The sequence below is a fragment of the Cavia porcellus genome, unplaced genomic scaffold (assembly GCF_034190915.1).
Source record: "Cavia porcellus strain 051 isolate PalLab524CR breed Dunkin Hartley unplaced genomic scaffold, mCavPor4.1 scaffold_28, whole genome shotgun sequence".
Taxonomy (NCBI): domain Eukaryota; kingdom Metazoa; phylum Chordata; class Mammalia; order Rodentia; family Caviidae; genus Cavia; species Cavia porcellus.
In genome coordinates this window covers 43391442-43404839 of record NW_026947511.1, presented here as the reverse complement: position 1 = coordinate 43404839, position 13398 = coordinate 43391442, and the positions used below count along the sequence as shown (strand labels likewise).

Genomic DNA, 13398 nt, shown 5'->3' with positions numbered 1-13398 from the left:
CCCACTAGTGAAAACGAGCTGTCCTGGGATAATTAACTGTCCACTTTCTTCCCCAAATATTGCTGCAGATGTGTCACTCTGAGATAATGTCAGTCTGTAGGATGGGAGTAATTTGAGAAACACCAGGAACTCCCGAGATTGTCAGAGCTAAGTGGACAGCAATATAGTTTCCAGACTCAGGTCAACAAGTTTGATGGCTCTGCAGGTTTCTTTGTCCCCCCCCCCCCCGCTCTTTTCCTCCAGCCTCTTTTTAAAGTCCTCCCTTCAGTCTCTGGGGGACGGTCTCCAAATTGGCTCCCGGAGACTCGTCGCCAGGCCTGGAAATAAAGCCTTTGCTACCTAAATTTTCGGACTCTTGCTTCCTTGGATTTTATACCGGGGCCCGAGTTATAACAGTTTATGTGCAATTCTGTAACCTACATTAGTGGTCACCAACAAGATGAAAGGATAAGAAACTGACGGGGCTGCAGGGGAGGAGACCAGGAGTCAGCAAGCAGCTAAGGGTGCGCCCTGTGCAGCCCGAGGGGGGGACAACCGGATGCCAGTCCTTTCCAGCCTGCGGGCTGGGGACGGAAGAGCCAGCGTCCACCCCCACCCCCACCCCATGAGCAACCGGCTGATCCGGAGAAACACAGGCTGTGATGACAGCTACTGAGGTAAAACCCTCCCTGAGGGTTGGGAGCCCTGGAAGCTGGAGATCGACTGCATGTGGGGGCTAAAGCAAGGTCAGCCCAGAAAAAACAGCTCAAAACAAGTTAGGTGAACAAGTTTTTCTAGCACCAAGAAGGCAGGGGCCCAGGCCTGCCAGGCAAACAAGCTGCGAGGCAGTGGGGCTGGAATTTATACTCTTCCCTGGAGGGTATAAACACACACTCTGCACTGGCTGAGAAGTTCCTTTACTCCCATCAGGAGGAGGAGGGCTCCACCTGACCCCAGCTTTGTCTCATCCTCGGGAGGAGCGGGGGAATGAATGTCCTTAACCCCAAGAACCTCAGGAGCCGCACTGGGTCCCCCTGGCACTGTAGGGTTTAGTGCCTCATTGCCACAGGCCTGAGGCCGGTGATCTGTCATCTATTCAGAGGATAGCAGTGTAGCGTCTATGGGAAGCTCCTTCTGACAGTGGTGGTCATTGTTAATTCCCTGTTATCTTGTTTCAAAATCCTGTATCAGTCACATTGTTTTGTTTGGTTGAGTTTTACCTTACTGGTTTTATTATATCTGACGGCATGGGTGGCTGTTTTGAAGATAACAAGATTATGGTAGTCATTTTGGATTTACTATTCTCTTCTTTTGAAGTCCTGTATTGCATTCATTGTTTTGTTTTTATTGGTTTCATTCTGTCTCTGTTTTGTCTGATCTTACTATGTCTGATGCTATGGGCAGCTGTTCTGCAGACAGCAAGAGGTATTATGGTAACCAGTATTGATTTCTTATCTTGTTTTGAAATCTTGCATCACTTGCACTGTCTTGTACTGATAGGCTTTATTCTGTTTCATTTTGCTTCATTTTATTCTCACAGGGTGTGAAAAAAGTGTTTACTAATTGTTCCTCAGACAAAGTTTAACTAACTAGAATATAAAAAGATGCCCCCAAATTTAAAGAGCCAATCCAAAAGTGGGCATCTGAAAGAGACACTGCTCCACTGAAGAAGTAGAAATGGCAAATGTCTGAAAACATATTCAGCATCACTGGTCATTCGAGAGATGCAAATTAAAACAACACTGAGATTCCATCTCACCCCAGAAAGAATGGCTGCCATCAAGAAATCTACAAATAACAAATGCTGGAGGGGCTGTGGGGAAAAGGAACCCTTCTCCAGTGTTGGTGGGAGTGCAGGCTGGTGCAGCCACTGTGGAAGTCAGTGTGGAGGTTCCTGAAGAAACTAGGACTGGAGGTTTCATTTGACCCAGCTATTTCGCTCCTGGGCAGCCTACCGAAAAAATTGAAAGCATCGTACCACATTGATAAATTCACAACAGCAGCAGTTTGTAGTAGCCAGATCTTGGAAGCAACCTAAGTGCTCATTAACTGTGAACAGATAAAGACGTGTTCTTTTTTTAAATACAGTGGAGTGATACTCAGCCATAAAGGATAAACCTGAGACCTTTCCAGCTAAATGAATCCACCTTGAACCCACACGCTTAAGTGAAATAAATCGGACACACCTGTGTAAACACTGCACTGTTTCTCTGGTGTGAGAAACCAAAAGTGTCAATCAGGACCAGATGTGTAACAGATACTGTGCAGTAGGAAGAAAACCTTCACATGAGAAGAATAAGGAAGCGGGGAGGGGAAAGGAAGGGAGAGAAAAGACAAAACATGATGACAAAAGAAGGAAAAAATGGAAACAAAGCTTTGTAAATCAGGAGGGGACAAGGGGTTGAAGGGAAGGCAGGAAGATGGGGGAAAAAGAATCAAGTAGTGTCATGTACAGCTATGATAAACAAGACCATTATGTATAGCTAAGATGTGCCAATAAACTTAATTAAGAAAAAATACTGGTTTCAAAAATATACATAGTACAGTTATCAAAATAGTTTACAAAGTCAGTGGGTACTATGCCCCTCTGTGCGACAGTATTTTAGGTGCACAGGGTTTTTTTCTTATTGGAATTTGATGGTCACCTGCATTTGTGTAACTGACAAAAACAACCCACGACGGAGTACGAGACTCCGCGGGGATGACAGCCACCAGCAACTTACTCTCCTACCCCCAAGAAACCCCCAAATCGCGCCACCCCAGCCTTCGCAGTCTTCCGGTCCCGGCCCAGCAATGGGGCTGAGCTGCAAGGCGCCGCTCTGCCACCTGGTGGTAACGCTGGGGAACTGCAGCTCCCCACCAGCCCTGGCGCCCAGCTCACTGCTGCAGACACGGAAAAGGCGGCAAAGATGGAGAACTGAGTAACCACAACTGGGAAGAAAGGTGTTAGGCACAAATGGGGAGCTCTCATCGAGGGGTAGAGAAAAGGCCGCCAAGATGAACCACGACTGAAGACTGGTTACAAGGCCAGTTTCGCTCGGATGCAGTCAGCAGGTGGTGGGGAGGAGACTGCTGGCTCTCGCGGGGCTGCACTGGGGAGCAGGGTTCAGTATTGAGGGACACCTGCCTTCAGAGAGGGAAGCGGATGGCTGCAGCACAGGAGACATCCTGCTGGGAGGCCACGCTGCGAAGGCCAAGGCGAGGTTGTGGGGGAGTTTGAGCCCTGGGCTCACAGCCAGGTAAGGGGCCAACAGCTGCACCAAGCTCAGAGCCCACGAGGGGAAGGTTTGAGGGGAAGGTTCGAGAGGCCCAGCTGGCGAAGAGACTGGAAAATGTCTGGGACACTGCTCACCACCACGGCAGGCTCAAATCGCCTCCCCGGACTGTGCACTGATGCCTTTAACCCTGGCCCAACTCCCCAGAACCACCTCCTCCATTTTACAGATGAGGAAACTGAGGCACGGGGGGGGGGCGCTTGCTTGAGGCTGCCAAGAAGGGCGAGGCTGGGATCTGAACATGGCCAGCTGGCTGGAGAGCCGTGTTCGGAACAGCTGCACCCTGATGCCTGCTCCGGCAAGAAATAAGTGGGACTGGAGGTCAGAGATACAGTCACAGGGGAGGCCGCTGGGAGGAACACAGCAGTGAGGGCCGGCAATCCGACCGTGGGATGCACGGAGGGCAGAGTGGACGGAGGAACTTCGAGGTGGACCAGGACAACACTGGTCGGAGTCTGTGTGCAGAATCTCTGCAACAGGTGGCTCTCGAGGCTGTGAAGTGTGCAGCTCGGCAAACGCACTCCCCGGCCAGAGGAGGCACCTCTGCGAGAGTGGGGGGTAGCAAACCTTTTCCCTGCCCCCGATAGCTGCTTCTCCACACCAAGTCCTTGCCTGCAAACTTTCGGAGCCCGACTTGAATTCTTGAATTTCTCCTGGGCCATGGCACCCGGGGGGCCTGGCAAGGCCCTCTGCGAGCAGACCGCGGGATCTCTTGGGGCTGCTTGTGTTCCTTTACGTGTCCAGAAAACGTGCCCTGCTGGTGCCAGTCTGCCCTAGGTAGAAAAGCTTCAGTTCCCAGGGCTTCCTCCGAGCCTCTGCTGGTTCGTCAGAGCTGATCTGTAAAGACGGGGCCTGTGGCTAGGCCGTGCCCCACCAGCGCACCCCAAAGTCCCCGCAGAAGCCGTGGTTGTGGACTCCGGCTCAAGGTGTTTGCCCGCGCCTCAGTGGTTAGTACTGTGGAGCAGCCGCTCAGCAGCTCGTCTGTGTCTGGCTGCGCAGACCCCGAGGTCCACCCCTCATCCCCACGTACAGCTCACTCGTGACCGCAGGGCCTGACCTTGCCCTGGGCTGGGAAGTCTTCCCTGACGTCCCTTGTCTGCGACCCGTTTCGAAGCTCTATCCTGCCTCTGCGTGTCATGAATGAAAAGCAAGCTTTCTGGCGAGCTGATCCCAGCCTGCTCCGCACTCCAGCAAACAGAGAGCCCAGCAGTGCTCTGTGTACCCCTGGCCAGTGGGGCAGGCAGCACGGTGAAGGGCAGCTTTCTGAGCGTGGGCCCGCAGTCCTGAGGACGGTCCTCGGTTCCAGACCCTGTGACTGCGGAGGTGCATGCCCAAGCCCTCCCGCAGGGTGCTGATGAGGGAGGGCCTGCTGAGCCCGGCTCCTGCCGTTCAGTCTCCATCCTCCTCCACCCGTTACAGAACTGATAGCTCACCAGTGCCCTGTCTTCATTTACCCTGGGCCATCCCTGCTCCCAGCCCCAGAGCCCCCCGCGGGCGAGCTGGGGCCTGTCTGCTGTCACCTACCAAACAGGCGTCCACTGTTTTGCCATGTCCTGCCAGGTACAGAGTGGCACTGCTCAGGTCACACGGAGTTGCCATTTTTGGCAACATCTATGGTGTTAGCTAGAATTCAGAAAGACATTCAGCCCTCTTTCTCTTTCTCTTGCTTTGAAAAGGAATGTATGCCCATACACTGGGGATGGTGGCCTATAATCCCAGCTTTTGGGAGGCTGAGGCAGGAGGCTTGCATGTCTGAGCTCAGCCTGGGCAACTTTAGAGCCTGTCTCAAAGGTGTTTTTCTAAAGAAAGGCTCGGCCTGTGTGTGAGCACCCTGGGTTCAGTCCCTGGCACCTTGAGGCCTTGTTGACCGCATCTCTTCCTGTCCCTCCCCTGGATCACTGTACTGGGTCACGGTGCTGCCACTGTGATTCCTTGAGCAGCTGAGGCGTGGTGGTGGCCCAGGTCCTCACGTGGAAGCTCCCTCCACCCACAGCCTCCCCTCCCCAGACTGGCCTGGTCTCAGCCTCTGCCTCCCCAAGCCTTCCTTTCAGGGTCACCCACGGGGAGCTTTTCCTGACTAGTTTACTTGAAATTGCAGTTTGTCCCCTCCCTGCCACCCAATAATTCCTTCATAAAATAATTCTAGCCGAGCATGGTGGTGCACACCTGTGATCATCTCAGCACTTGGAAGGCTGAGATAGGGGAGCTCAGGACCACTCTGAACTACGGAACAAGACGCTGCCTCAAGACCCAAAACAAAATCTCATCCCTGCCTAACATTCTCTTCAGTTTCCTGTTCCCTGTGCCCTTGATGCCAGCAAGTGTTCTTTGGAAGAACAAAGCCCCTGCCCCTGGCCTCCCCTGCCCAGCATGGCAGGCGCTTGGGACGTCCCACTAGGATCGACAGCTCTCCTGCCCGCCGGCCGCGCTGCAGCCTCTTTGGCCCCAGGTCCCTTTCTGTTCCAGGAACTCCGGGCCCCAGGACTTCCTGCCAACCCACAGGGTGGCCTCCCCTGTGCACCCTTCCCATCCCCTGCCCAACCGGACCCCAGGGGCGGCCGCGCCAGTCTGACCCCCGCCCTGGCCCACCCTGCAGGCCGCAGAGCCGGCCTCACCTGGAAGTCCTCTTCATCCAGGATCTCCTTCCTCCACTTGATCAGGAAGGCTGCGCACACGTAGAGGTGAAAGTGGGAGAAGCCTTCTGGCTCGGACTGGAGGGAGAGAAGTGAGGCTGGAGCCGGCAGGGAAGCAGCAGGACGCCCTTCCGCCCTCCCGAGCTTCACGTGGGAAGCTCGCCCTGTCTGGATGCGAGGAGGGTGGCGGAGACCGGTACCTGGTAGGTGTCCCACAGGCGGATGGTGCAGCGCAGCGGCAGCTCCCGCATGAGCAGGTTGTTCATCCAGCGGAAGGCGAACTGCAGGTACTCCACCTCGTACCTCCTGAAGTGACTGTGCACCTGCTCTGAAACAGCACGGGCGTTGGCCCCAAGGCAGCGCCTGGGCTCGACCCGGCCCACAGCAGGAACAACCAGGCATCGCCGGGCTGCGAGCAGCCCTGGCCCAGCCCCTCAGGCAGGCAGGCGGGGTCCTAGTACTCATCAGAGGAGGAGCCACGCAGAAAAGAACCGGGAGGGGACCTGGCTGTGCTCCCGCCCCAGCGCCCTGACCCTGACCATGGCCAGCCAGCAGGGATCACACCGAAGCCTGTGCGGAGGGGACATCCTGGCCCCTGCTGCACTTGGAATGATGCTGGGAGGACTCTTTGCTTTCTTTTTTCACTGTTTTTAGGCTTTGACTTTTTTCTTTTTCCTTTTGTGATGCCGGGAACCATCCAGCACCTTGGGAACCCCAGCGCGGTGGGGGAGGCACTCTCCCAGGCCCCACAGAGCAGCTCTTGAAAGGCAAAATGTTGACAGTGTTTATTTCCTTTTTTTATTTTTTCATCTTTTAGGACAGGGTCTCATTATATACAGTTCAGGCTGGCCTTGAGCTTACTGTGTAGCCCAGGCTGGTCTTGAACTTGCAAACAATTCTCCTGCCTTAGCCTGCCAAGTGCTGAGGTTACAGGAGTGTACCACCACGCCTGGCTTTAACAGTGTTTATTTCTAAGGAGCAGAATTTCAGCAAAGAAGGGATTTCTAATTACTGTGCATTTCTTGCATTGCCTCCATCTTCCTAGTGGGAGTTTTACTTCTACAGTGCCAAATAACAGTAGAGGGCTTTGTAAAGCCACTAGCCTAAAGGTTTTGGGTGTTAGGTTTTTATTTTTCAGATATTTGCAAGAGCAGAAAAAAAAACAAGGATCAGGCAGAGCCCACAGCCGGCCTCTGTGCCCTGGAGCCAAAGTGATGGCCACCCAGGAGGGTCACTCAGCGCCTTGGCAGGGGGCAATGGGCACCTGTGGGCCAGGTGACCAAGGCCAGGAACAAGTGCGAAGCTACCGCAAAGGACCAACCAAGGCCGGACTGACTGCTACGTCCTGGGAGGAGCGGGAGTGCAGGGAAGGAAGAGGCTCGGCTAGGGCGACGCGGGCGTCCCGGGGCAGCCTGTGGGGCAGGCAGTGCTGGAGCAGCTGCTCCTGCCCATGGTGCCCAGGACCCCGAACAGGGCACCTGCCTGCTCCTCCTGGTCTAAGTGCCCTCGCTGGTCACCCCAGGAATGCGGGCAGGACCCAGGGACTGCACTCCTGCAGGGTTCCTGACCCTCTCGCCCCTGCTCCCCCAGTCCACAGGGGTTCCAGGGAGCGGCAGAACCCTGCCAGGCGTCAGCAAGTCCCGGGTGACAGTGTCACCTAGAAGTTGAGAGTTCTGTCACCGCAGGACAGAGGAGGTCAGCCTACCGGCAACGTGTCCAAGGCCACGGAGCCAGCTGCAGTGCGCACCCCCTCCCCTAGGACTCTGGAGGCTGAGGCAGGAGGGGCACAAGTTAGAGGCCAGCCAGGCACAGCGGCACAGGCCTGTGATCCCAGCACTCGAGGCTGAGGCAGGAGGACTGCTACGAGTTGAGGCCATCCTGGGCTACACAGTGAAGCTGGGTCAGCCCTGACTATATAGCGAGGCTGTGTTTCAAGAAAGCAAGAAAACAAGAGGAGGACCCAGAAAGCTCCTGAGTGAAGAGGACGGAGATGCCAGAGGGGACAGGGGAGCTTGGTGACAGAAATGAGGGCAAAGGACTTGCGGTGACTGCAGTGTCCTCTCCGCATCGTCCTAACAACAGTGGGGAGCCCCAGGGAGGGTCACGGCTGGAAAGGGAGCTGGGAGGGACCCAGGGCTGCTGGCTTGAGTCACAGGACACCGGGCTACCGCCGGAGGCACCCGCTCCTCTGAACCTACCATCAATCCGGCTGACGAGCTCTTCCAGCGCCTTGACTTTCTTCTGGATCCCTGGCTGTGCGAAGGTGTAGTTATCCTGCCGAGGACGCAAAGCCCAGTGAGTGGGGGCCCCAAACCGCTAAGCAGCCGCCCCTCAGGTTCACTGGGACACTCTGGGAAGTACAGAGTCTCCCTCTGCAAAGCCAGCACTGACAGCTGGCCATGGGGTGTTGGGGAACAGGGCAGACTGGGGAAAGCCTGAGGGAGCCCCCAGTGGGAAGCAAACCTACAACTCTCCCCCTGTAGGAAGAAGGGGCCCTTCCATGATGACCACGCCAGCGCAGCACGGGGACCTCTCCAGTCCTGGGGGTTCTCAGACACTGTAATGCGACCGTACACGGAGGAGGTGCTGCAGTGAGTGGGGTCTGCTGGCCCAGGACGGCTGTGAGGACCCAAGCCCCCAGGGCAGCACAGGGCGCCCACCTGGATCCCGTCCAGCAGCTTGCTCATGCACCAGAAGCTGTCCGCCTCGATGCTGCGCAGCATGTCCTGGGACAAGTTGGTCACATCGAAGTTCTCCACGTCCTCTTCTGGAAGACAAAAGGGGGAGAAAGTCCAGAGGTCTCATCTAAAACCCGACAAGAGACAGAGTCCGGGGTCTTCTCTGGGTCCTGCTGGCCAGTGGAAGCAGGCCGCCCTGATGCCGAGGCATGAGGGCCCGTCCCTCTGCTCCCCAGGTCGGGGGTACCAGGGTGTCCCAGGGAAGTGCCCAAGGACCTCGCTCAACCCAACAGGCGCTCCTCACGCCAGCCCCGAGGATCCAGGGCTCCTGCCTCTTGCTCTGCATTTCTTTTTTTTTAATTTTTAAATTATTTTTTTATCGGTACCAGGGATCGAACTCATGACTGCGCGCTTACAAGGCAGGCGCTTATGCCGCTGAGCTAAATCCCAGCCCCCTTGCTCTGCATTGCTTCACTCAGTTTCAGAAAAGGAATTCAAGCTTCACACGCAGTGAGCTCTACCCAGTGCTGGAGATGGGCTGGAAGGACCATGATGTCAGAAATCCAGTGAGCTGCCGAGCACACTCACAACTGCATGCACACAGTGGTCACCGGGAGGAAGGGATGCTGCCGGGGTAGGGTGGACTACAGGCCGGGCCCTCAGGGCTGGTAAGATGACTCCGGCCTGGAATGCTTCCAGGTGTAAGCCGCCAAGGCAGATGTCCTAGGATGGGCTCTGCAAAACGCTGGTCCTACGGAACATCAGCTGAGAAAGGGCTCTGCAGGCGAACGTGGTGGCGCAACACAGCATACACGGTCCATCCTGGAGCCCCCCAAGGTCCCAGCACAGAAGGCCTGGGCAAGCCAGAGGACTCTGCCTAGAGTACATTGGCTTCACTTTCTTTATCCTGCGTCTCCCCAGCTTATTTAGCCAGGGGCCTCTTCCATTAGCTGCCCGTGGAAATCTCGAAGGCAACAAGAGGTCTGGGCTGGATCTGGGTAAGGAGGACATAAAGAACCAGAAGAAGGAAAAGACCATGCGTGGCTCCCTTCCCAGCGGGGTACAGGAGGAGCAGGCCCTCCTCGCCCTGGAAGATGGCCACCGCCAGCCCCTCCAAGCCACAAGGAGACCTTGTGGCCCCTGGGTGTGCACAACCGGCAGCCTTTCCCCTTCGGGCCACAGCCCTGCTTGCACGCAGGATGGCACTGTGGTCCCTGGTGCTGGCGTCATGGTGCATTTGAAATTCCGCCCTTTAGTTTATGGGACTCACTACGAAGACCTATGGCAGGGCCTCTGGGTGATAACACGCAACAATTTTTGGACTTGTGTTCTGCTTACAAAGCTGTCTTTATACGAACATCAAGGACACAGATCTTTGGTGGGGGGATAGTGAGGTGCTTTATCAGGAAAGCTGTGACCCCGAGAATGCCCTTCAAGTCCGGCTTGAAATTAACACATGGGCAGTGCTGGCCGACACACAGCTCATGGTCACTGCTTCATGTGGAGCTGACCGGGGCGGGTAAGTCAGAGTCAAGGCGCAGAGTGGCCAGCGCAGGACTATTTACGGCAGACATCCGACCACTGTATGCAGGATATGTGCGTGTGTTTACATAGAAGGAAAAATATGTCACAAGGCTCACAGTGCTTCATTCCCCAGTGGCAGGATGAAGAATTTATTTTCTTTAAGCTTTACTGGACTTTTCAGAATTTCAACAATAAGCATAATTTTTTTTTTTTTTTTGGTTTTTTCATTTTGATCAGTACCAGGGATCGAACTCACGACTGCCTGCTTTCAAGGCAGGAACTTATGCCACTGAGCTAAATCCCCAGCCCCTAATAAGCATAATTTTTATAGTCCTCCAAAATGCACATTATTTTAGGGGGAATAAAGGCACAGTTGACTGCACTTGCCTTTTATCACCAAGAAAAGAATACTAAAGAAGAATTTAGATAATGGATAAAAGTCCATTTTGCTGCCGGGCGTGGTGGCACAGGCCTGCAATCCCAGCACTCAGGAGGCTGAGGCAGGAGGACTACTGTGAGTTTGAGGCCAGCCAGGGCTATAGAGAAGAGAGACCCTGGCTCAAAAAAACAGACGAAGAGAAATCTTGTTTTCCTTCTTGTCCTGGTTTAAACGTGTGTCAGGCAGTGTGTCCTGTGTGGCTCTCTGTGGATATAATTAACCAGACTAACTAATACCAGGCTGTATGGAAGGCCCGGCTCTGGGTCTCCATTTCCTTCTGCTTCCAGGCCACTGTGCCCACCCCTCTGTGTGGGGAGGGGACGAAGGAGGCCAGGCCCACGGGGACACAAGCCTCACACGCGGCTCGGCAGGGAGGCCAGGGCTGCGCCACAGCTAGGAACGGCCTCTTCCAACCCGGGATCCATGGTTCAGGGAGCCTGCAGTGGAGACACCAGCAGGATGGGAACCACACAGACCCAAGATGCCTGGGGCTCCAAAGACCATGGGGAGCCAGCTACCCACCGCTGGCCTGTGGTCTGCCGGACTGATCGGCACTCCCCGGCTTGGGCACCCCGAGTGACTTTGGGGAACCAGCTTTACCTCTGGGCCCCGATGCCTCACCCATGCCGGCTCAGAGGCTGCTGTGAGGATTAAATAAGTTAATATACTAAGAAAGCCTGGCATAAAGCAGGCACTGAGTAAATGTCAGCTGGCATTACCAGTAGCATTCTATCATATGAGGAGCAAATACAGATCTCTCCTGTGTAAGCCGCTGACATTTTAGATCTCTATTATTTGCAGCCAAACCTAATCTTAAATGCCAGACCTGCCGTCCCAAAATAGGCCTTAGGGGCTGGGGATTTAGCTCAGTGGCACAAGTGCCTGCTTGGCAAGCATAAGGTCATGAGTTCGATCTCCAGTACCAAAACAGAACAAAACAAAGAAAAACATCAGGCACCTCTCAAAGCTTCCCACTTCTACTTTTTGGTGCCCAGGATGAAAATCAGACCAATGACACTGGGCACTGAGCTGGACAGGGGCGCCTCCATTAGCTGTCCCAGCCCAGGGCAGGGTGTCCAGAGGCAGCCACTGGCCAGGTGCCGAGCCCTCCAGTGGGGGACCTGTGTGCCTTGGTGACAGTGGAGAGCAGGCAGGAGCAGGGAGGGAGTCCCCGCCTGCCAGGGGACAAACATCACACCCGCAGTCAAAACCTTGAGCTGAGGGCAGCACTAGAGGGGCCAGCGCCCGCCGAGGGCTCCGTGCAGCACCGCCTGCTTAGCAGGGTCACTGACGTCCCCTGGAGGAAACCAAAGCACAGCTGTAGCTCAGACGGGAGGCCGGGCCGGCCTCGCGCTGTCCTGACCAGCGCGTGGCAGCAGGCGCTCCGTGGGATCTTAAAGGGCACCGCGTGGCCACTGTAAGAGGAGGGAACATCAAGCTCTTTGTAAAACTTGAGCTGCCCACCCTGGACACGAGGCGCCCAGGCCTTTGACTGGCGGCTAACAGGTGCCTGAGGGTGGCTCTGGCTCTTGAGCTCAGCCCCCTCCCAGGCTCCCTGCTGGCTCGGGACGAGCTGGTTCTGCCTAAACTGACAGGAACTACCTGTCTGCCCCGGCTCAGGCCTCACTGGCAGGGGCCTCTTGGCTCCCCAAAGCTCTTGCCCTTGTTTCGCTAGGAACTGGACTCCTAAGGATAGACACCTTGCTAAATACTTTGTGGTCACAAAAGGAAGCTAAAGCACAGGGCCGCACACCTGTGATTCCAACACTTGAGACACTGAGGCAGGAGGACGGTTGTGAGTTCAAGTCTAGCCTGGGCGACAAAGTAAATCCTTTTAGGCATACACCTAAAGAACCTCAGAACACAAAAGCTTAAATGTTTCATTCAGAAAAAACAGTTCTGGCCAGGGATGTTGCTCGGTGCCACAGTGCCTATCTAGCAAGTGTGACGCCCTGAGTTTGATTCCTGGTACCAAAAACCCCCCCAAAGTTTTAAGAAAGGTGTCAAGGAATCTGCCTGATGGCGTCTGCACAGCTCTGAAGCGGCTCCAGCGCTACATAAACACGCTGCTGTGACCACTCACCTGGCACCTCCAGGACCACGCACCACAGCCAACCTTCAGCACACACAGGGGATGCGGGGCCACTCGGCCGACCCCACAAAGGCCACGCCACCTGCCACAGAAGGGAGTGAGCCTGAGGGGAGGGGGCTTTATTCTGTGGCTGTTGCTGAGAAGGGACCCACAAGGGCCCCAAGGATCCTGCTGCTGGAGGAGATGCAGAGGCAGCTGACCGTGGGACCCCTGGTTCTGGGACACAATGCCCAGAACCCAGGATAGAGACTGTGGTCTCGGAATGAGTGCTGGTGCCCGGCGTGCGATGTCCTGCGTATATGTGTCATGACACCCTGGGGAAAACTAACTCTCCTGAGATTCCTGTGTTGCCTTTACTTTCATTTAGCAAAAATCAGAAGCTGCTGGGAAGGAAGTCCATCTCTTAGTGCTGGCTTGGGACCCCAGCAATAGCCTCCTCCTGAGACAGTAACGGGAACTCTCCATGACTGGAGAAGTCTGTCCCATGTCACCTCTGCCAGGGCAGTGCAGGACAGGCAGGGCAGCTGCCACGCAGAGGCCCAGAGATGCAGAGAGAGCAACGGCTATGGGGGACCACGGACGCAGAGGAGGAGTCTGCCCAACAGCCAGGGCAGGATGTGCCCAGGCAAGGACTACCCTGAAAATGTGGGGTTCACTGTGAGAAATTAACTGCAGGATTCCCCCAGCCCTGCAGACTCCACTCAAGGTCACCTCTCAGTGTGGGCCTGGGCTGGTCCTGCTCCTTCCCTGGTGGTGGTGGGTGCTTTTTTCCGGGGAG

At 55.4% G+C, this 13398-nt stretch overlaps 1 protein-coding gene across 9 annotated transcripts in view; it reads right to left on the bottom strand.

The window, feature by feature from the left end:
- Positions 1 to 13398, bottom strand: part of Tbc1d22b (TBC1 domain family member 22B) — a 54902-nt gene that overhangs the window by 3271 nt on the left and 38233 nt on the right. For 4 of the 9 annotated variants that reach the window (XM_003473673.5, XM_063238953.1, XM_005005406.4 and 1 more), the window contains 4 exons: positions 8548 to 8654; positions 8086 to 8161; positions 6088 to 6215; positions 5870 to 5965 (listed from right to left, as the gene is read on the bottom strand). In XM_003473673.5, the coding sequence (XP_003473721.2) occupies positions 5870 to 5965; positions 6088 to 6215; positions 8086 to 8161; positions 8548 to 8654 (407 nt within the window). Of the gene's footprint in view, positions 1 to 3866; positions 4092 to 4118; positions 4878 to 5869; positions 5966 to 6087; positions 6216 to 8085; positions 8162 to 8547; positions 8655 to 13398 lie in introns of those variants that run through there. The other 5 variants (XR_010044093.1, XM_063238959.1, XM_063238958.1 and 2 more) reach the window with 5 other exon arrangements.